At 32.8% G+C, this 22957-nt stretch overlaps 2 protein-coding genes and 1 long non-coding RNA gene across 4 annotated transcripts; 1 reads left to right on the top strand and 2 right to left on the bottom strand.

Moving 5' to 3' along the window:
• Positions 1–2700: 2700 nt before the first annotated feature.
• LOC118041288 (4-hydroxy-tetrahydrodipicolinate synthase, chloroplastic) lies at positions 2701–4610 on the bottom strand. The gene is made up of 3 exons (XM_035048564.2): positions 4236–4610; positions 4041–4124; positions 2701–3771 (listed from the first exon to the last, which is right to left on the bottom strand). The coding sequence occupies exons 1-3, from the start codon at positions 4319–4321 to the stop codon at positions 2841–2843; spliced, it is 1101 nt and encodes a 366-aa protein (XP_034904455.1). The 5' UTR covers positions 4322–4610; the 3' UTR covers positions 2701–2840.
• Positions 4611–7291: 2681 nt separating this feature from the next.
• LOC118041289 (uncharacterized) lies at positions 7292–8130 on the bottom strand. The gene is made up of 2 exons (XR_004686293.2): positions 7675–8130; positions 7292–7585 (listed from the first exon to the last, which is right to left on the bottom strand). It is a non-coding gene; the product is annotated as an uncharacterized lncRNA (long non-coding RNA).
• A 6808-nt stretch (positions 8131–14938) lies between these two features.
• Positions 14939–22728, top strand: LOC118041290 (kinesin-like protein KIN-UB). Of its 2 annotated transcripts, none has more exons than XM_073404240.1 (19): positions 14939–15390; positions 15632–15732; positions 15839–15961; positions 16191–16376; positions 16568–16789; positions 16877–17030; positions 17218–17367; positions 17623–17711; positions 18001–18204; positions 18580–18702; positions 19116–19247; positions 19384–19515; positions 19776–19890; positions 20046–20138; positions 20275–20400; positions 20516–20638; positions 21227–21370; positions 21908–22036; positions 22114–22728. In XM_073404240.1, exons 1-19 carry the CDS (start codon positions 15210–15212, stop codon positions 22272–22274), a joined length of 2688 nt encoding a protein of 895 aa, XP_073260341.1. In that variant the 5' UTR covers positions 14939–15209; the 3' UTR covers positions 22275–22728. The 2 variants fall into 2 exon arrangements, with proteins under 2 accessions (XP_073260341.1, XP_034904456.1); XM_035048565.2 differs by having other exon boundaries at positions 14941–15390; positions 20513–20638.
• Positions 22729–22957: the final 229 nt, after the last annotated feature.

Genomic DNA, 22957 nt, shown 5'->3' with positions numbered 1-22957 from the left:
GAAATACCAAGGAATATTATTTTTATTAAATCGAGTGACTAGGATTGTGTTAACTTTAGAAAATAACTTTTCATTTTTTATTTCTAGTTTTCTTGTTTGTTCTAAGAAGATTATTGCTCTATAAAAAAATAAGAAAGCATGTTTATTAAATACATTTTTCTTAAAATATAGAAAACAACGATGTATAGTTTACCCTAAAAATAATAAAAATAAAACATTAAATGAACCAAACATTAAGAAAACAGTACTTTTTATTTCTATTAAGTAATTATTTTTTATTTAATTTTTTGTTTCTTAAATTTCTTTTAGATAAACTAAAAACTTTTACACAAGAAAACACTACCTAATAATTTGATATGATTTTCTCCTTGAGTTTTGGTTAGAGCTGCTATCTCTGTAAGCTGATGAGTAAGAAACAGGGATGATTAGGGCGGACGGTGAAGTTCTGCAGACCCGTGACCGATGCCTGTTGAAGCCCGGAAAAAACCCTCCTAAGCCCTTGAATTTGCCTGACCATTCACTTTGCCTTACTTTCTGCTGCACCCACTGGTTATGACAATGGATTCTTCTAGCACGCAGCCATTGCAGCTGAATTCCAGCTACAGAGGTTCATGTAAGAAAAATCTCATAACAAAAGCATTGAACAAGCAACAAAATATAATAAAATATTTTCCATCCTAGATGTAGGGTAGAAATACCCAACATTTCAACGGGAAAGGGAACAAGCAAAAGAGGCATTTCCGGCCCATTTGCTTACAGTAACTAAAAGATCATAGAGTCCAGCTTTCACCAGGCCCACAATAAGTTGGATTTGGATGTGATAGATTGCCCAAGCAAACAGGCCCAATAAGAAGTGACAAATTATTATGAGCCCCCGCTGTCTAACAATTCTAAATTAGTAAGTTTTTGTAACGGTAAAGATTAATTACACCACCCAATGAGATTGTTCTGTGAAATGAAAAAAGAAGATGATGAATAAGTTAATATTCAAGCTCTTTGAAACGAGTGATGGGCAAATATTCTCTCTTTTATCCTTAACTTCTACCTACAAACTAATCATTCTTGAAAACCTTATATATATATGGGTTTTGCCATTAACCATTTCAAAAAGAAGTATGTTGAGATTCGGAAAGGATTTTTGTTCTATTTAGTTTTGAGTTCTTATATTAATTTAAAAGTGTTTTGTGGTTGAAAATATATCATTAAGGATCATTAGATGTTTTTTTATATATGTTTTTAGGTGGAAACAAATCAAAAATAGATTTCTGAAAGTTTAAAAACTCAAAACTAGATTTGTCAATTACATAAAATTATTGAATTTTATTATTTGTTTTTGGATGAAAATAAGTAAAATAATAAGTTTTTGAGCTCTCAAACCCAAATTTTCTAGTAACATGAGATGACTGAATTTTGTTGCAATGAATGTTGAGTTGTTAATCTATATTTTTATATAAAAATAAGTTAAAAATTAAGATTTGAGGATTAGAAAATTTAAATAAAGATTTTGCTGGGCGGAATCCGGTGACCGGTGATGTACTGATTATTGCTCAACGGAGGGGCAAGCACACTGAGACACAATATTTTACGTGGTTCGGCAAAACCGCCTACATCCACGGGAGAGAGTCCATTTTATTAGAGTAGAGAAAGAATACAATAAATACATGGAGGAGGATCTCATCACTCAACTCCCATTTCTCTTGCTGCCTTGCAGCTGCAGGGTTGCTGCCCATGGCAGCAGCCCTTTCTCTTCTCTTTCTCTTCACTCTTTCACACACTCACGTTATTCTCCCTCTCACAAAGCTCTCTTTGTATGGTGCCTATTTATAGGCAGGATGGTAGCTTCTCTTCTTCTTTCCAGCAGCTGCACATGGGAGTGGGTGGCTGCCATCTTCTTCAACAAAGGCTGCTGCCACTTGCTTGGTGGTGGTGGCCACTTTGTTTGGTGGTGGGGTAGTCCCACTAATGGCAATACCTAACAGATTTTTCAATCAAGAAAAATAACAAAAAATTATTACACTAAATGACTTGTTTTTTAAAAAAAAAAAATTGACATGGCCCCTTTTTTTAAAAAAAATATATATATATACATGTTTGTGTTTTTTATAAGACAAACACGTAAGCTTTTTGTGGACCTGAGGCATGACTTATTTTTTTAAAATGAACCTCTAGATTTTTTTTTCATTTTAAAATAATTTTTTTAAATTAATATTATTAAAACAATATTTGAAAACAAATATTTGAATAAATAATATTAACAATTATTTTATAAATAATTATAAATGAATCGAATATATAGATTTTTTAAGAAAGAATTACTCATAAATACTTGATAAAAATCAAATATTTATTTTATTATTTTTTTGTTATTATTTTTTTATATTTATTTTTCAAATTAATCATTCTTTTAATATATATATAATCACTAAAAAATTATATGACTTTTTTGTTATTAAAACTTGCTTTTTAAATTATGATATATTTTTATTTAAAAACAATGCCTTTGATATAAATAAATATTCTTGTCCGGACAAAAACATAATACACGAGTAAAAAAGGTAGTTCTCATGAAAGAGATATTTTTTTTTTCTTTATAATTTAAATCTATAATTTTTTTCATGAATATTTATTTTAACCGCCTTTACTTTTTATTAAAAAAATTATATTGCTGAGAAAAAAGACATGTTCTGTTAAAACAAATCATGACTAGAAAAGGGGGGACTATGGCTCTTTTTTTTCCAGACTTTTTCTTACAAATGTTTATTGTAATCTTACAAATATTTATTTTAATTGTTACCAGAAATGGGCGAACCCACACTAGTAATCTCAACAAGAGAAACTGACTAACACAGACGAGCTATCAAGACGAAGTCATCGTCCTCAATAACCTGAACGTCTTCTTCTCCTACAAAATTCTCCCGGCCAATTTTCTTAACCAAATTCACAAATTCTACCCTCTGAGCCAAAGGAAGAGGCACATATGGCAGTCTGAAAACTGGTCTAACAACCCCAAGCTGAGCAAGAGCTGTGTTTAATGCAATGGGGTTCGGCTCCTGAAATAGCCAGTCGATGAGGGGCAGGAGTTTTGAATTTAGTTCAGTGTTCTTCCCCTCAAACATAAGCTTGCGCATTAAACCCGGAACCAAGTTGCTAGTAACAGAAACCACTCCAGTTGCCCCATGGTTCCACCTTGCATCGTGGCTCTGATCATCGTTCCCACTCCACACCACAATTCCTTTATCTGTGTACTGTTCAACCCGGTCATTACCAGCACATTCCTTAACGCCTGCCAAGTTCGGACTCTGAGCTATAGTATGAATAACTTGCGGGGGGATATCTTGGCCGGTCCTGCCAGGCACATTGTATATAATAGTTGGGCCCATAGGGAGCACGCTGTCAAAATGAGAAACCATGCCCTCAACGGAGGTTTTTCCGTAGTATGGATTGATATGAAGAGCAGCATGCATTCCGACAGCAAAACCTTGCTCTGTGGCATGAATCGCTTCCCTTGTGGAGTTACTTCCAGTGTTTCCGATCACCTTGATTGAGCTACCAAAACAGTTGACGGTGTGGCCAATAAGCATTATGTGTTCATCCCAGCTCATCAGCTGACCTTCACCAGTTGTGCCACCAACCACAACACCTTCAGCGCCGTTAGCAATCTGCATATTCACCAACGCGTCATACGCTTCAAGATCAAATCTACCATCAGGCAGATATGGGGTTTTGATGGCTGTTATCAATCTAAGAGATTTCATATCCTCTGCTGATGTCCTGCAATAGAAGAGAGCACATAATCATTTATGGCATCAATTCTTGAAAGGGAACACGTATATTCTCATGAAGCCTTTAAATAAATAATCCATTCACATAGTTACAGTTACATGACTTGCCCCTGATTTGCCTACGTTGACCATAACCTATCCAGGTCTTAGGCTGTAAGTTTATGTGTGTTAAATTCATGGGTTATAACAATAACAGAGAAAAAAAAACAATTGATTCATCAAACTCACAATTGGACATACATGAAGTCAATTTCTTACATGTTCTTAACTTCAAAACTGCGCATCGGAAGATGCAAATGAGGTTTTACAGCAGCTTGGGGAGGCCTCCATTTTCCACTCCTCCTGTTAAATAATAATAACAATACTGATAATAATATACACGGCGATGTACAATGCAAAAAATAAATTAAAAAAATACACAGATAAAGAAATTAATAAGGGGATCAGATCAACCTCTTGTAATTATCAACGCAATTATGGCGCGGAAGCTGGAGAGCAGACTCCCTCAAGCACACGCTATAGCTCTTCATAGCAACCATTTTTAAGCTTATTTTCCTTTCTTGTTTATTGAAAGTGAATCTTATTATTATTTTTGCAGTATGAGATTAAGAGATGAAGAGGCAGGCCTGGGATTTCAGGAAATGGTACCGATGGTAACAATAGTTGAGATGGGGGTGATGGTGGTGGCGGTTTGAAGGACGGCGGAGCCGCGGCGGTGGAGGGCGGACATGACGCCAGGTTCTGACAGAGATAAGAAGAAGAGGAATTGTTGTGTGAAGGAGCAGAGGCTGTGGCAAAAGGAGTATGCTTATGTGGTGTTTGTTTAGGGGTTTTAGGGGTGAGCTTCTTCATTTATGAAGTGACAGCTGGCGCTAGTGGTTTCAACACTTTTCCATTTTTGATTGGTGGTTTTCCTTCTTTTTCAAAAATAAATAAATGTAAGCAAATAATTTATCGAGTGCAAAAGAAAAATCTCTTGAAAAAAAAAAAAAGCACGTCTTACTGTCTTAGTGTGATTCTTATCTGATTAAATGGAAATAAATTATTGTTTTCTTACGATGGCTAGTTAGGACAAGTGGTTCAATATTTAAGTTAAGGTTTTGGGTACACGCGTCATACTACTTGGTCCTGATTGACATTGTAAAAGAAGCCGGGTTTTATTGTCTGTATAAACAGTAAATAACCTTAAATATTAGTTTTGTGATGCAGCTGGAATGGTTGCGCACACGAGATAAAGCTAAGGTTACGGGTTTTTGTTGCACCGTGAAAGATGACTTCTTGTTTTGGCTGGCCTGTTGTTGTGGATGAAGCGCTGGTTCCGTTACATGTAACTACTTTTCAATAAACTAACAATTAATAATATATATATAATTTTTTAAAATTCAAGGGTATATATATAATTATATTGTGTATAAAACACAAAAATATCAAAATAACTCTGCCCGAAACCCTTTAGTTATTGAAGGTATTTTAATTACTGTTTAGAAATATCTTTAATTAAATCCATGATGTCCAAGGAACCATGTAAAAATATAAAAATACATATAGTTTAAAGGCAAGAAAATTTTCATGTGAAGAACAAATAAGTCACCACACTGTAGTGGTGAATAAAAAAAAATGAGGGAGCTGTAATGAATTAGCCATTGGTTTTAGTGTACGTGTTATATTAGATTTGTGTTGGAAACTTGTTTAGTTGAGTGGGCGAAAATAAATATAATCTTAAAACAGTTTTGGATAAATCAATGTGGTTGTAGATTTATTATGTTGTGAATTTAAACAGTGCAATGACCATTTTCCTATATTCAAACAAAATTAAATTACTTGCTATTGGGATAATATAGTATTTTTATATAATTCATTTGTTATTATCATATTGCTTAAGGATAACTCAGTCTTTTAAGTTATAGTGCACGTTGAAATGACACCTTAAAATTAAAAATTTTAAAACCAGTATCCAAGGATTTTTTATACTTTTAATTTTTAAAACACAGTTACAATTGAAATCAAAATTTCTTTAACTCCTAGGGGCATTGTTTGTCTTTTCATCGTGCTTTGTTTTGTTATTATTATGTTCAATCAGGCAATTTAATAATTCAATAAATATAAATATTATTAAAAAAGTAATTGGCATGTGTCAGCACATAAATGATAGTTGCGCTCTTAATGTTTCCTAATAGTCAAACACAGGATTTTGAGATAGCGTTGGAATCATCATGGCAACCCCTTGTATGGTTAACGTATCTATGATTTGGTACCAATGATCTTTTTATTTTTTTCCTTTCATTTATATTTTCTCCTTGATTTTTATTATTGACCTTTTAGATCTTTAAAGCAACCATTCAATTTTTTTTATATATATTTGATTTATTTTGTTATTATTGTTTTTTTTCTTGGAATAGTTATAAAATTAGACTATTTTTTTTTAATTTCATGCTGCTACTTTTTTTTTGTTAATTTGTTTTTCCTTCATATTCAATCCTCAACAATTCGGGATTCTCCACATCCACTGTTACATGAATTTGCACTAAACGGGACTGTTGCTGTTATTCTCCATGCTCGATTCACTTGCCAGGAAATTTAGATGTTGACTTTCTTGTCATTTGGAATTTAAAAGTCTTCCATTTTCAAACAGTTCTTTAAGAACTTATGTTTAAAAGTCACACAAAAGAACTACTCTGTGGTGTCTATCTTTCAGCACTGATTGTCAATACAATAAATAATTTTAAGTTTTCAACTGGAGTCAAAATATTAAAGTCTCTACAAATCGATATTGTTTTTTATAAAAAAAATATATATAATCTGAATGGAATGCGTTTTCAAGCATGGAAGAAATAACTTTATTGAGATTTTTTAAAATTTGAAGAATATAATTAATTTAAAATTTTATTTGGAATCAAAATTGTGATTTTATTAATTACTGGCCAAGTATCGATTTCACTCTCAAATAAAGTAAAGGTTTGCGGATAAAATAATGAGGTCGAGCGTAACTCATAATGCCGCTGTCTGTTATATGAACTGGGCCGCTATATATTTTCCATGTTTGTACTGGTAAGCCCATATTAAATGGGCCTCATTGTGATGGAGGCGGTGTGCAAAGATCCAACCAACGCTGTCCTGGTCAAAACAGGCTCAAACTGTTAGAACATGTGGGCTCAAGAGCCCGTAATCCGGGGCCATCAGCCCACTGCTCGCTACCTGGAATTTGCATGCTAGTATAATACTCTTAATTATCAATTAAGATTAATTTTATTTTTTTTGCACTTGCCGGCTTGAAACTTCAGTGTGATGACAATGGAATTTGCTTTTCTTTCTGCGAAGCAATAAACTAAAATTATTATATTCTTTTTTCTTCTTTTTTGCACTTGCCAGCATGAAACTTTAGTGTGATGACAGTGAGATTTGCTTTTCTTTTTGCAGAGCAATAAAACTATCAACAATACCATACATTAAAATTAATGTTTTAATTCAAGTGTCATTCTAATAAACTCAAGGACGGGAACAAGTTAAAATTAAGCAAATGTCACGATGACAGAATCCACTAAAATTGTAAGTTGCATGACAGTGTAATGTAGTATATACAAAGCAAGATATGTCGACTGCTAGATTACAGCATGGATATTTATTCTACAATAATAACTAAGTCTTTAATTGTTTAATTCTTCATTGGTCGGATATTGTCCCTCGTATATATCAATCAATGAGAATTAGATAATTATAAATAATTATCTAATTCTTCATTGGTTGGATGGAAGCCGTGTCCAGCTTCCGGTGTCTACAACACCCCGTGATTGGATTTGCCATCACTAAGAAAACAAAATGACAGTTAGAGAAGGAGATCGAGGGCGTAAAAATGAAAATTCAAATGTTGCAGTACAAGTAAAATTTGACTCACCCGATGGGATGCTGTAATTCATTCCTCTTCCTAAAACAGGGAAGAAAGGCACGAGGCCTCCCTTGTTCTTCTTTCGCTACCTGATTCGAGACGAGTTCAGGAGGTTTGAAATCGAAAGGGAGGAGAGGTGTTTACTGTTCTTACTGACAGAGGAAGGATCGGCAGGATCATCGACCGATGAGGGGCAGTTTTTCTTCTTTAACAGGGAAGAGAGGGGGGGGCAGTTTTTCTTCTTTGACATAGACGAGAGGTTGGTGAGGGATTGGGTTTGATGAAAGAGAGAGCGAGCGTGTGAGTATATATTGGGGAAGATGGAGAGATTCTTTCTGTATTGAACAGGGAGCCAGTAACCTCCTAGGAGAAGTTGTTAGGATGTCGACATTTGATAGAAAAGCAACACCGACTACTTCGTTGGGAAGAAAGTTGAAGGTTGTGGATCCCACCATTCGGGCCGCGTTCAATTTCCATAATGTATTGTTTCTCTTTCCAGCTGTATTTTTTAGGAACTTGATTTTTTCTAAAATTAATTATTTTTGTAACTTTTAAATTGTTTTTAATATAAAAAATAAACTTTATAAAATTAAAAAATATTATTTAAATATATTTATAGTGAATAATCAACCTTGACATTGACTTTCCGCGTGTTTTTCTTCCATATTTGAAAAATAAATTATTTTAAATTATTTTTTTATTGTTTTTAATGTGTTAATATTAAAATTAAATTTTAAAAAATAAAAAAGTATTATTTTAATATATTTATAAAAAAAACCATTTAAAAACCAACTGTTAGCCTACCCTCAATAACCTTTCTTTACACTGTGCTTTAACTCGAGCTTGATTCCCAAGTTTTCTGGGCCCCACGACACCATATGATGTAACACTCTCAAAAATCAAAATCTTGCCGACTTTAATATATTTAATTCATTCTACCATCTTCTCGAATATTTAATTCATTCACCCGATGACCTGCAGTCAAAACCAAATAGGTGTTCTAGTGCTAAGTACTGGACAGAGTTAAGAAAATAATAATATAAAAAATTATATTGGACTTTAAAAAGGGTGGGAAAAATACAGTATATATAATGTGGATTACCCTGAATATATAAAATGTTTATATTATAAATAACATTGTAGCGCCATAGAAACATTGTTTTTGCTAATTTTTTAGTAAAAATATGCTACTTGCGGCCTTCTCTTTTCTGTCAAAAATTATTTGGTCTGTCTTGATACTGAAACCCATCGCTATTAGCTAGACTCAAATCACTTTCAAAAAAAATTGTGTTTAGCTTGGCAGCCAGCTCTACCACTATGTAGTCTAATTTGCAGCCAAACTCAATATCATTTAGGTCCAGTAAGACATTCAAATCTAAGAAGATTGGATCTAAGACTATGGTCAAACCTAATAGCATATGGATATGACCTTTTTACTCTTCATATTTATTTCATATTTATATATAAAAAATATTATTGATCCATTATGAAGCACGTGTTAATACAATAATAATGTTTAAAAGATGATAGTATTGTTAAATGAGTAAGAAAAATATAGGATACATATATTATTGATTAAATGGATTAGATAAACTTAATTAATTTAATAGTATATTTATAAAAAAAACCTAATAACAAAAAAAACAAGACGGTGACTAATAAAAAAAATATTCGTTTATCAACAATATAAAAATATATATTATAAATAATTTTAAAATATTTCAATAATCTTAATTGATTATAAAAAAAATGAATAATATTGGATAATTTTATAAAAAGAAAAGTATAAAAATATTTGAAACTCAATTACTAACCAATTAAACATTGAATGGTGAATTATAAAAAAAAAAATTAAAAAAAAGATTTAAAAAAATTGAATTAGATCAACATGTTAAATTTATGGTTTGATTATGAGATTCAGATAACCTCGTAAAAAAATAAATAAAACAATAGAAATTAGTTCTCTAATAAACTAGACAACGAGAGGCAAAGCTTAAAAAATCATTTTAAAAAAACATAAAAAATAACTCAAGTTAACCCAACCAACCTACAACTCAGGATGACCCCGTATAAAGAAAAGATGTAAAAAGTGTTAAGCTAAAGGCCTAGCAACCTAATATCAAATGAAAAAAAAAACAATTAAAACAAAGAACCTAAAAAAGGAAACAAGTCAAAATAGGTTAATCTTCAAAACATGTGACCCGAATCATAAGACCGAGTTACTCCTGTAGAATGCAAACCCAAAAACAATAAAAAGCAAAATTCTTAATCATCTTAAAAAAAAATAGCAATTAAAATGAAATAAAATATCGGGGGATGAAAATAAAAAAATAATAATCAAAAGAACATAGACCAAATATGATAGATGAAAAAAATAAAAAATATATATGAAATTAAAACAAAATCTAATTTCATAAATCATTTTAAATAAAAAAATAGAGACCAATTTTTATGAAGGAAAAAATATTAAAGAACTGCTTTAAAAACACTAGAGAGTCATGCATGAAATTCGAGGAGGAGAGACAAAAGAATAATAAAAAAAAAGGTTATCAGCGTCAAATCAAAATCTCGTTGACCACACATGCTACTTGGGGATAGAAAGGCTGTCGAGGTGACTCAAACATTGCTTTGAAAGCCACCTTTCAGCTATTGAACGACTTCTTATACACTGCTTGAATGACTTGAGCACCTCCCTCTTGTTGGCTCGTGCAATTTTTATTTTTAAAATAATATTTTTATATTTATTAAAACACTAAATTACCCTTGTATCAATTTGATTACAACAAGAAAAAAAAAATGAGTGAAAAATATAAAAAAAAAACCTCGACGCCAACTTATTATTTTTTTTTTATTTCAAGGAAGTTATTTCACCATACTTAAAAAAAAATAAAAATATTAAAAAGCCCTTTGATGTCATTTTTTTTCCTTTAAGGGTGATTAAGGTAGTGTTTAAAATTATAATAGATATTGTTTTTTAAAGTGTTTTTCATTTTAAAAAGCATCAAATAATTATTTTTTTTATGTCAGCATATCAAAACAATAAAAAAATATTTTGAAGCAATTTTTTTTTTTGAAAAGCACGACTAGGCTGCACAAATAAACAATATCTAAGTAATTTCAGCATGTTAAAAAATATAAAAAGAACAATTTATCTCAATCAATAATAAATGGTGGATCATGTAACAAGATTGTAATATTACCCTTAATAATAAAACCACTTGTTTTTTTTTGCTGAGAAGAGCAAAAACATCTTTACACTCCTCTATCAATGTTTTGTGTTGTGTTCCATGGTGTTTTACTTATCCCCTTCAGGTTCTTGTTAACACAGTAACTCTAGTTTCTGTTCCTGTACCAGGGATTCTGGTTTATAATTCAAGAAGACATGCTTTCCGTCCCATCTTTAAACGCAAAAATGACATGAACCTCCCCCACCATCACCACGTGGTGTGTTTGACATTATGATAATAGTAATGATTTAAAATATTTTTTATTTAAAAATATATTAAAATATTTTTTTTTATTTTAAAAAAATTATTTTTAACATAAAAAAATAATTTTTTATCCATATTAAAATGATACAAATATGTATATATATATATATAGTTATTTATACAAAAATAAATAAATTTAAAAATAATAGAGTTTTCACCGTATTCCAAACACTCCATGTAACGTTGAATTGTGCATGGAGCCAAACAGGTTTTTAATTTTTCTCTCTCTCGCATAGGCGACACGTCACTGGTGCACTACACTGGTTAGGCGGCGCATTTAGCGAACTCACGAGGGGGGGTCTTGGGTCTGCACTGGATTTCTCATTGTAGGTGGTTTCTTTACGAGACAAGTAGGTCGAAAACAAACAAACAATATAAATCAATCAGCGACAACTAGCATCATGTGATTTTCATTATTTATCACAATAATATCCACGTGATCTGCTGTTTATAACTTTTTTCAAAATAATAATAATAATAAGTATACAGGTAATTTTAATATGTTTTTTATATAAAAAAATTTAAAATATAAACAGAAAAGTTTATGAAAGCATCTAATTAAATAAATTAATAACTATTTATGTAAATAAATAAATAAAATCACTAATAATAGCCAAAAGATAAATAAAAAAATTAAGAGATGAATATAAATCAAGATATTCTATAACATAAAATAAAACATTCACCCGAATATGTTCATTGAACTTATTTATTTAAATCAATAAAAAATAAATTAACATTATAAAAATCAACATTCATACACTTTTCATAGAAAAGAGAGACAAAAGAAAGGAAATAAAAAAGACTGCTAGCGATAATTTGACCACCATACATCTTCATGCGCCATGCCATATAGAAGAGAACATGATAGTGCATCTAAGAAGACGATAAAAGTTTAGATTTGGCTATTGGGTGAAATCACAAGCGTTTCTTGAATAACGCAAATATTATTCACTTGATGGAGCGTGTTGTGTACGCGCTAACATCTTTTCTAATTAACAAAAATAAAAAGTCAACATGAAAAATATTAAAACACTTCCATAACCTTGATATTTAATAAAAAAAAAAAACTTGTGTGGAAGAACAAAAATACCTTCAAGTGCAAACCTGAATTTTTTTTATTTTGTCTTATTTGGGGCTTGAAATCCACTTTAATTGTACTTAGTAATGGAAAAACCAAAAAAGCTTTTTTTAGTGGTTCAATAATCTTTTAATCTCCGGGTAAAAAATTATTTTCACTATTTAAAAGGTAATGGAAAGTAAAAAAAACTCTAAATCAATAACTCAAAGTTTTGTTGAGAATTTTTACCTTGCAAAAAAAAATAAAAATTTAGACATACCCGAATAATTTTTTAATGACTAACAAGCTAGTAAAAAAAATCAAAACACCTCTATTAGGCTTCTTCTTGTAGCAATCCATGATAAATTATATTCATATCCATAGCTATAATGAAAAACCCATGCTCTATGGTGCTTTGATTAATTACTAGAATTAACATTTTATTTAACACTTTAATTTTGAGCTCAAGTTCAATCATCGTTCAGTATTTTTAATGTTTCTGAGAAATTTTTTTTTCAATGAATTATATCTGTATTTTTATTTATTTACAAGAGTTATTAGCGATATGAAACTATTAATGAGCCAGGTAAAAATAGTACACACCGCCATCACAAAACCATGTCTGAATATGCATTAGCAGAATTATATTAGGAGGATGTTTGGAAGTGTTTTAATATTTATTTTTTTAATATTTTTTATTTAAAAATATGTATATTTTTTATTTTTTTAAAAAATTATTTTTAATATTAACCCATTAAAAAAATGAAAATATATATAAAAAAAATTTGAATTTTCATGAAACCTAAATCTAGTTTCAAGATGAATTAATGTACGGTCTCTCTTTATGCTACTCCACGTTCTCACGCATTATTATAAGATGTGCACATTATGACCATTTATTGTTTCAATTAGATGGCGATCATAAATTTTTTTTCCTCGATGTTCTTCCAGCTTGAATAATTTCAATTCATCGAACAAGCCAAATTTCAACTCTTTATTTTTATTTTTATTTTTCAGAGAAGAGATGGATTGTACAATAGAAAAAACATACATGACTACTTACATCAATCCGACCTAACCATCAAAGTTTCAATTTCATATAATTTATATGCAATTTAAACTGAACTAGTAAATTAGAAACCAGGATTTATTTACAAATATTTCATGTTTGAATATTCTTCTCAAGCACACCTCAACAAGATAAATTTACCTTTCAAATATCAAAAGCAGATCTTTTATATCAAAATCAACGAATTTTATAATAGATTTATGTTATTTTGATTTAAAACTTAAATCCCCATGCTACATCGAACCTTAACGTGTTTGGTGTAGATGTATTTTTCAATTAAAATGCGCGCGAGCATTTATGTGTGTAAGTGTGTGTGTATATATTGTATCAATACATTTAAATTACTAAAAAACATAAATTGATATTTTTTCAAGTAATTAAAAAAAAACTTAAAAAATAATATTAAAACATGGGAACTAATTATTTTTTTATGTTTTCATATTGTTTTGATGTTCTGGTATCAAAAATAATTTTTTAAAAATAAAAAAATATTATTTTGATGCAATTCTAAGCAAAAAGCATTTTGAACCACAACCACCACCACAATTCTAAATACACTTTTAGTTCTTACTTGATATGCGAGCCATGCGTCGTCATGAATTAGATAATTTTTTTAACAAAAAAAATAAATATATAAGTTTTTAAAAGTATTTTTGTTAAATAAATTTTAATTATAAATTAAAAAAAAATCTATGCATGCATTTAATTAAATATGTTAAGAATCACCCGTGTTAATAAACAAAAAACAAAAAACAAAGTGTTAAGTGGCTATTCAACTCGCACCGTGCAAGTCAAATAATTTTTTTCCAACGCAAAAGAATTAATGTACATGTATTAGTATCGTGTTTTTTGATATCAAGTAAAAAATATAATCGTGAATCAAAATGTCGATACTAACATGTAATAAAATACAATGAAGATCATATCCGCTAATCAAAATATACAGGATCTTAAGCTAATTTTTAACATAGTAAAATAATGGAATAATGTTATAATTGCTACAGTGAAACACTATTTCCTTAAGCTTTGTTTAATAATTATTTTTTAAAAAAGTATAAAGAAAAAAAAATAAAAAAAAACAAATTACAAGAAAGTAAAATTAAGAATAAAAATAATGATATAAACAAGCCAAATATAGAATAATAAATATTTAGAGGGTAAAAAACAAAGAATAATATTTTTTTTCCAAAAAAGCAGAAAAAACTAAAACAATATTATATAATAATAATAATAATAATAATAACAAATAGATCAAGAATAATAATATTCTTACAACGAGATGTGGACGAGAAACCAAATGAATTTTCCTTGAGACTTTTCTATTTCTAGTGTTTTCATTTGTGGAATTAGCCAAAATTATCCTTTAGAGCTTCTATTTTCCAAATAATGGGAGATACTAAAAGAACAATCCTAAAAGCATTTTCGTTTGCCGCGACCAAGAATTTAAATTTCGCAAAATCTGTAAACAATAAGATGGAAACTAGAAACTGATATTTCACCACTTTAAAAACAAGATTTCTTCGATGTAACGCATAGATTTCTCCTCCCTCTACAAGAAAAAATTAAATTTAAAACTTCGAATAAAAGTGAGAAAAGAAGAAAAAAATAATAATCTAAAGTTCTAACAAAAACCGAAAAAACCGAAGGGACAGGGGTTCAGGGACCCGGGAACCTGGTAAGACCATCTCTGTCTTTTGCAAGACTCAGACGAAAGCGGACCCCATTCTCCATCATTTCTTTTGTTTGAACTTCGAATACACCGAACCCCCGAAATCCCACCTCCGCAACCGGACACCAACCCCTCCCTGCCTGTTACTTCTTTCCACTGCAATCAGCCCAGCCCAGAAGAACAACATCAATAACACCGCCAACAGATTAACGGAAAACAACCTAAGTAATTTCAAAAAGAATAAGTAACAATATCATGGCATCATCCTGTAATGGTGGTTTTCGAAATGGCAGCAGCAGCGCTCAAAGACCACTTAAACCTCTCACTGCTTCAAATCTCAAATCCACCTCGTTCAAATCCAGAGTCCATTCCTCCCACGCTCCTCCTCCTTTCCGCCGCAGCTATCCTTCCAACTTCTCCGCCGCCGCCGACGGAGGTCAGTGCCTTCCTTACATTTTATTTTTATTTTCTACTACTACATTTTGATTCACATCGAAGCTGGAGTGGTGAAAGAGTATCAGTTTGTTGATCACTAGTAGAAAGCATTTAGAGCGGTTTTAGGTAAAGGCGTTTTTTCTTTTCTTTTCTTTTCATGGCAACGGATCTCTGTTTGAGTTGTGAAAGGGTATCAGTTTGTGCTGTGGATTTTAAATTTAAAGTTTAAATGGTTTTGATAGTTCCGGGAAGAGTTAGAGTCGCAGTGAGATTGCGGCCACGAAATGCCGAGGAGTTGGCAGCAGATGCGGATTTTGCTGATTGTGTTGAGTTGCAGCCAGAGGTAGTTTCAATGTGTCATTATTAGAGAATTGATTTGAGTTTGGATGTTATTTTTCAGCTTGACTGTGGTGTTAGTAATGGATTTTGCGGCTCTTGTTCTATTTCAGCTTAAGAGGTTGAAACTTCGGAAAAACAATTGGGACGCTGATACGTACGAGTTCGATGATGTGCTTACCGAATTTGCGTCGCAGAAGCGAGTTTATGAAGTTGTTGCTAAGCCTGTTGTTGAGGTTGGTTACTTTTGGCTGATTTATTGTATACATTGCTGAACTGAGCAACAATGCTGCCGCCATATTGTCTCTAAACATTATATTCTAGTCCCATTCTAACATCCTCGAACCTTGTTGCTAACTTCCAATTTTTTTTTTTGTATGGGTTATAAAGCCACGCTGGACGTTCACATGTGATTTGTTGGGTCTTATGTAAAAGTTGTACTGATGTGAGTTTTTTTTTTGGTAGAGTGTTCTAGATGGTTACAATGGGACAGTGATGGCTTATGGTCAGACTGGTACTGGGAAAACTTTCACTCTTGGACACCTGGGAGATGATGACACAGCTTCTCGTGGTATCATGGTTCGTGCAATGGAGGATGTTTTAGCAGATATCTCTCCAGAGACCGATTCTGTCTCAGTGTCATATTTGCAGGTTAGGCTCAAGTTATGTGAAAGATGGTTGTACCACTGTATGATCTCTTTTTATTTGTTTTTGCTACATTTAGCTGGTGAAAAATTGAACAAAACCACTTCTAAAGTTCATCATGGTTGATTTGTTCTTGTCCTGTTACAGTTTGTGCGTACATGTTACTTAACATTCTTGTTCTTTACAAATACATATAGCTTTACATGGAGGCTGTCCAAGACCTTCTTGTTCCAGCAAATGATAATATTTCCATCGTGGAAGATCCAAAAACTGGTGATGTTTCAGTACCTGGGGCAACTGTTGTACAAATCAGGGACCAGCAGAGTATTGTAGAGCTGCTAAGATTAGGGGAAGCTAATAGAATTGCTGCAAATACAAAGTTGAATACCGAATCTTCTCGTAGTCATGCTATTCTGATGGTGAATAATTGTTCTTTAATTTTGATGCTCTTGATCCAGTTTTTCTTTAGTTTTCTGTTTGATGTCTTCTTGCATCTGTAACTGCAGGTTCATGTTAAGAGGTCATTTCCTGGACGAGAAGATGCTCTTTCAAGTGAAATCGATAATGCATCTCACTTGGTCAAACCTTCCAAACTTATTGTTCGGAAAAGCAAGCTGGTTTTGGTAGATCTGGCAGGCTCAGAACGTGTTCACAAGTCAGGTGTGTGTCAGAAGATGTTACCTTTTCTTTGTATCCTTTGTACTTAAGTGTGGAGATAAATGAGGTGGAGTGTGGTTTCTGAAAATCATGTTGTAAGTGTGGAGATAAATGAGGTGGAAATAAATGGCTTTCTTAAATCTGCTTCTCATGTTTTATGAGTCACATATGCTCTTTCCTCATTTGACAGGAAGTGAGGGACATATGCTGGAGGAAGCCAAGTCTATTAATCTCTCACTCAGTGCATTAGGAAAGTGCATAAATGCACTGGCTGAGAATAGTTCCCATGTTCCAATTCGTGATTCAAAACTTACTAGGTTGCTTAAAGATTCATTTGGAGGTGAGTCGCCTGTTAGTTAATTTGATCTCAGGCTTTGATATTATGTGACTGGATCAATTCATTAGATGTTGTCGGTGATCCAAATTAGGGATTATTTGATCCGTTAACTTACTTTTTTTTCTTGAGAGGAATAATTAATCTACCAATTTACCATTCAATAAACTTTTATTTTCATAAATAAACTTGCTTCTTACTCCAGATTTCTCTGCAAAAAAATACCCATTCATATTTTGGTCACATGTCATCCCACTGCAGGCACAGCAAGAACTTCGTTAATTGTGACCATTGGCCCATCACCACGCCATCGGGGGGAGACTTCAAGTACTATATTGTTTGGACAAAGGGTGAGCACTTTTGATTCATGTGTCATGTCTTCAATTTTTGCAGTACCTGCCATCAAACTATTTTCTTTCTTTCTTTCTCTGTTATAATGTGCAAAGTACAAATGCTATTGTGAGCTTGTATTTCAACCTTTTTACGCATGACTTCATTCTGCTTTTACATGGCATCCCTGTTAATGATAATTTTAATGTATTCATAGTGTGTTTATGATGACAATGTAGAAGTGTATGTTAGACATTGCATGTAGCATAAACAACCAACTGATTGCAAATTTACTTCATCTGTCTTTAGGCAATGAAGGTGGAGAACATGTTGAAAATAAAGGAAGAGTTTGATTACAAAAGTTTATCTAGAAAGCTTGAAATACAAGTGGACAAGCTCATTGCAGAAAATGAAAGGCAGCAGAAAGCCTTTGACAATGAAGTTGAAAGAATAAATCAAGAAGCACAAAATCGAATTTCTGAGGTGGAAAGGAACTTTGCAGAAGCGTTAGAGGTCAGTTTGGCTATTGATTATTTCCTGTGAAGAAGAGCCTTGCATATTACTTTTAAAAAGTAGCACCGTGTTTAATCATTTGATCTTGTTCTTTTGTACATAAAGTGGAAAGAGCTGAGGCTGCAATGATCATAGATGGCACTCTTGTTTTTCTTTTTTGTCTATAATATTTATCTTATACTCTCATTCAGGGTTTAGTGTTTGTTTAGAACTTGGAAAGAGCAAGAAAAATGAAAATTCAGGGGCTATAAATGCTTTAGCAAGGAATTTCTTCTTGGCAGCTTGCTCCTTTCATTCCCTCTTGCTTCTTAACATCAACTTGGAGCCCTATTATTTTGATTACTATAATATTTTTTCTTCCACTCCTGTTTATAGAAGGAGAGGCTAAAATGTCAGATGGAATACATGGAATCTGTCAAGGAGCTAGAGGAAAAATTGGTAGCAAATCAGCAAAGGCATGACTGTGATGGCTTCATCAATGGTAATTGCGATGGAAAGGTACTCTTTCTGTGGCACTTGTTGCTGTTGAGAATGGAGTCTTATGACCTTGATGCTTAGCAAAAGGTTGCTTATTGACGTCTGATATTGAAATTTATGAATTCCAGTTAGGACTCAATCCTTTCTCAAACTTTACATTTCATCCAGCTGGTGTATAAATTTTGCCCTTTGATAAAGTAATTTTTTGGTCATCAGACCAGCTTGTCCCTGATAATTATGATGCTGCATTTATATTACAACACAGAATCTCTTGGCCCTACAATGGACTTACTTGTGGCACTGTGATGCAATGAATGTGTTGCTGTTATATCTTAATCCTTTTCAATGCATTTCATCTTGCCTTCTAACAATTGATTTGCCAAATATTTTCTTTTTACCCCAGCCTTTTCTTCTGTTTCCACCCTATTTCTCAGGAGCTGGGCTCTGTTTCTGAGGAAGTTTCTGAGCTCAGAAAGTTACTTCAAAATGAAATTCAGCTAAGAAAGGCAGCTGAAGATGACCTCAACAAACTTAAGAGTCAATTTGAACAATTTATGCAGCCTGGGGTAAGGATTAAGCTTTGTATTGCCTTTCCTCTCTTAACCTTTACCAAACCCTCCATCATCAACCCCCAACCGACCAAAAAAAGAAGAATAAAGTTATTCATTATTTATGCATAAGGGGTTATTTTTCATGCACTAGGCTGGTGGAGATACAGAGATTATAAGGCTTCACAAGATCTTGGAGGATGAGGCTTATAAGAAAAAGAGTCTGGAAGAAGAAGTTGCGATCCTACAAAGTCAGTTATTGCAATTGACCTTTGAAGCTGGTCAGGTATAATTCGATTTAGAAATATTAAGCGGTTTTCTTTTTGTGTGCATAACAACTTAAACCATGATCATTTGCTCTCAATTCAGAGGGACGTTTTTATTTTTAAATATTCTTTTAATTCACAGATTGAGTTATTAATTATAATGGGTTACAAGATGCAACATCCTTGTCCAGTTGTCCCTCCTTAGCCTTTGTTAACCACAGTCAAACAATCATGTATCATCTCTTACTTTAATCTGGTTACATTGATTCCATGTTTATAGGCAAAAGAGAGTCTTGAAAGAAGTGTAGATTCTCGTATGTCACAAGCTAGGCACTTACAGTTCAAAGAGCCCGTGAATGGACAGAAGGCTCCAATTGCCCCCCTTTATGAACACGGTAATAAAATGCTTCACAAAATCATAAACCATTTTTGGTCCATGTGTTTATTGCCCCCCTTTATGAACATGGTAATAAAATGCCTTCACAAAATCATAAACCATTTTTGGTCCATGTGTTTTTTTATTAGTTTTATGATCAATGAATTTTGACAGTTGGATTGCAAAAAATTTTGTCGCTGCTCGAATCAGAAGATGCCAATGTACGAATACATGCTGTAAAAGTGGTGGCTAATCTAGCTGCTGAAGGTCTGTACTCATTTATTGTGGTAATGGATGAGTTGGGTTGTGGTAGATTGTAGGTTCATGCTATATACTTTGTTATGTTTTTTTTTTTTTTTTGTTTCATGCAACTGGTTTGTGTTCCACCTTGTATATTATGCAGAAGCAAATCAAGAAAAGATTGTTGAATCTGGTGGTCTTACTTCCTTGCTGATGCTTCTTAGAAGCTTTGAGGATGAAACTATTCGCAGAGTAGCAGCAGGTGCAATTGCCAATCTTGCAATGAATGGTAATTGTCACTCATACCTTTCTCTTGTCATCTTCACATGTATTGCTTAATGGTTCCAACACCAATCAGCTCCTAAATATATAGGTTTTGTGTATTGTTGCCTTTCTTCCAGAAGCTAATCAAGAACTAATCATGGTTCAAGGGGGAATTAGTTTGTTATCTATGACAGCAGCTGATGCTGAGGATCCTCAAACTCTACGCATGGTTGCTGGAGCTATTGCAAATCTGTGTGGAAATGGTATACTGCTTGTTCTGCTGTGTCATGATATTTTTTCTTTTGTTGTCACACATTTTTGGTCATTCATGTAAACTAACTTTGTAAGGTCACTTAGGTATAAAATAGAAGTGAAAAGATTACGAAACCTTCATCAAGACAGGATTTCCAAGAATGAAAATATAGAACTCGTTTCAGTGAAGGAGTATATCTAACACCATGTTGTTATCAATTCTTGATGAATAGTTGGTTTGATAATTTACCATTGAGCTTGTAGTTTAGAAGCACTCTTTCATGAACAAGAGGCATAAGGTCCCAGGCTTGAGTCTCGCTTTTGTCAATCTAAGTTCAATAAAAATTGGGGCATACTCATAAAAAAAAGTTAATATAATAATTACTGGAGGCCGAATACGTTTTCTTTATCTTTTCTTCAGCAAACATGCAGTGCTAAAAAGATGCCATTGAGAGAAATACATTTGCTGCAGCTTTTAATTTGCCTCCTCTATGTGATTTGAGACTCGAATGAAAATTGTATGCTTTCAGTATCTTAAACTGGATGCCATATCAACTTATTGTGCTTTATTGCTATCCTATATTCCCTTTGTCCCACAGATAAGCTACAAATGAAGCTCAGGTCTGAAGGTGGTATAAGGGCTTTGCTAGGAATGGAGAGATGTGGACATCCTGATGTTCTTTCCCAAGTTGCTCGTGGTATTGCAAACTTTGCAAAATGTGAGTCCCGAGCATCTACTCAAGGTTAGTTCTTAGTCTCATATGATCTTGACTATGAAATTTAGTATCCAAGGTCTGCAAACAGTCTATATCTGGACCATAACAGCATTGATGTTACATTCAATCTGTGTTAGTTTGTCAAATCAGAAAATGGAAACTTATCATTTGTGATTAGGGAAAGTTTATATATTCATTAGTGACTTGGGAAAATATTTTCTGGTATAATGTTTGATTTTAGGTTGAAGTTTCTGATTAGCGCTTTTCTTGGGTTTTGTTCAAGTGGGTTTACTTGGTTGCCGGGCACCAGGTCAAGGTAAGGGTTGGGGGGGTAATTATTGCACCTTCAATTTTTTTCAAGTGAATGCTATAAAATGATCTCAGCTGATTGGGTTCTTCTACCAAGAAGTTAGCTACCTGTAGATAATGTGCCATCCAGTCCAAAATCACCCTGGCTGATAATATATCTGACAGCGCATCGTCTTCTGTTATGAACATATTCATATGGGAAGATGTGTAAAAATCTATATTTTTAATATTTAACATTATGCTGACCTACCACAGGATTAAAAAGTGGCAGATCTCTTCTTATAGAAGATGGTGCACTTCCATGGATTGTACAAAATGCTAATAATGAAGCTGCACCAATCAGACGCCACATTGAGCTCGCCCTATGCCACCTAGCACAGCAAGGTAAGTGCCACTTCTTTTCAGTCGAGAAAAACTCCCTCTGACTTGTTCCTTGAAACACCAAACTACTTATATTTCAGAAGTAAATGCAAAAGAAATGATCAGTGGAGGTGCACTTTGGGAGCTAGTTCGTATCTCACGAGATTGTTCTCGAGAGGACATAAGAACCCTTGCTCGTCGGACTTTGAATTCAAGTTCCACCTTCAGGTCTGAAATGCGGAGGTTACGGATAGAGTGTTGACCATGCATTTAGTTTCTCGTATCCATTTCTGTGGGCCAATCTGGTTATTTGATTGCTGTATAGATTGGTCAAGATTCATGCTTCATTCTCTGTGCTTGATCAGTTGGAATCCTCGCAATTTTTGTGTAAAGAAGCGAGACTGGGGATTATAATCTTTGTTGTTGTGCTAGTGTATTAATATTTGTTGCCGGATGGCAGGAAAGGAAGGGAAATGGTAGCTCTGAGATAAGAATAGATTTGTAGCCATTATGAAAAAAAAAAAAAAAAAAAAAATCTGTAGCTGGAGTTGAAGTCCCTCAGGACAAGGGACTAAGCTGAACTTCAGCTTGTGTAAATTCAATTTATTTATTAGCAATGAAAATCTTCATTGTTCCGCATTGCTATAGTCAAGACTGTAGATCCTTGTCTCTAGAGATGTGTTTTTTTAAGAGGGAATGAATGTTTTTCAACTGTATCCAACAGGGTTCTAATCCATTTTGATTGGAAGCAAATTATCTCAAGTTGGATGCAGAATTCGCTGATAATGATGAATGCGAAAGCAATTATCTTGAGTTTAATTATCTGATAATGATGAATCTCCGGGAAGAGGGGGGGAGTGAGTATCAGGGCCCAACAAAAATTAATTATATATTTTTTTTAAATTAATTTTTTTTGGTATTTTAAAATTACTTTGATGTTATGAT

This window comes from Populus alba, chromosome 14 (assembly GCF_005239225.2).
Source record: "Populus alba chromosome 14, ASM523922v2, whole genome shotgun sequence".
Classification (NCBI taxonomy): domain Eukaryota; kingdom Viridiplantae; phylum Streptophyta; class Magnoliopsida; order Malpighiales; family Salicaceae; genus Populus; species Populus alba.
The sequence above is the reverse complement of the archived record's forward strand: the minus strand, read 5'-3'. Positions and strand labels throughout refer to the sequence as shown.

Excerpts from the sequence above, each read along its gene's own strand:
- LOC118041288 (XM_035048564.2), bottom strand. The coding sequence starts at position 4,321 with ATGGTTGCTATGAAGAGCTATAGCGTGTGCTTGAGGGAGTCTGCTCTC. Across the intron at positions 4,125-4,235 it reads TGCGTTGATAATTACAAGAG|GAGGAGTGGAAAATGGAGGC; the intron begins GTTGATCTGATC and ends ATTATTTAACAG. Across the intron at positions 3,772-4,040 it reads AGTTTTGAAGTTAAGAACAT|GACATCAGCAGAGGATATGA; the intron begins GTAAGAAATTGA and ends CTTCTATTGCAG.
- LOC118041290 (XM_035048565.2), top strand. The coding sequence starts at position 15,210 with ATGGCATCATCCTGTAATGGTGGTTTTCGAAATGGCAGCAGCAGCGCT. Across the intron at positions 16,377-16,567 it reads TCTCAGTGTCATATTTGCAG|CTTTACATGGAGGCTGTCCA; the intron begins GTTAGGCTCAAG and ends AAATACATATAG. Across the intron at positions 18,703-19,115 it reads ATGGTAATTGCGATGGAAAG|GAGCTGGGCTCTGTTTCTGA; the intron begins GTACTCTTTCTG and ends CCTATTTCTCAG.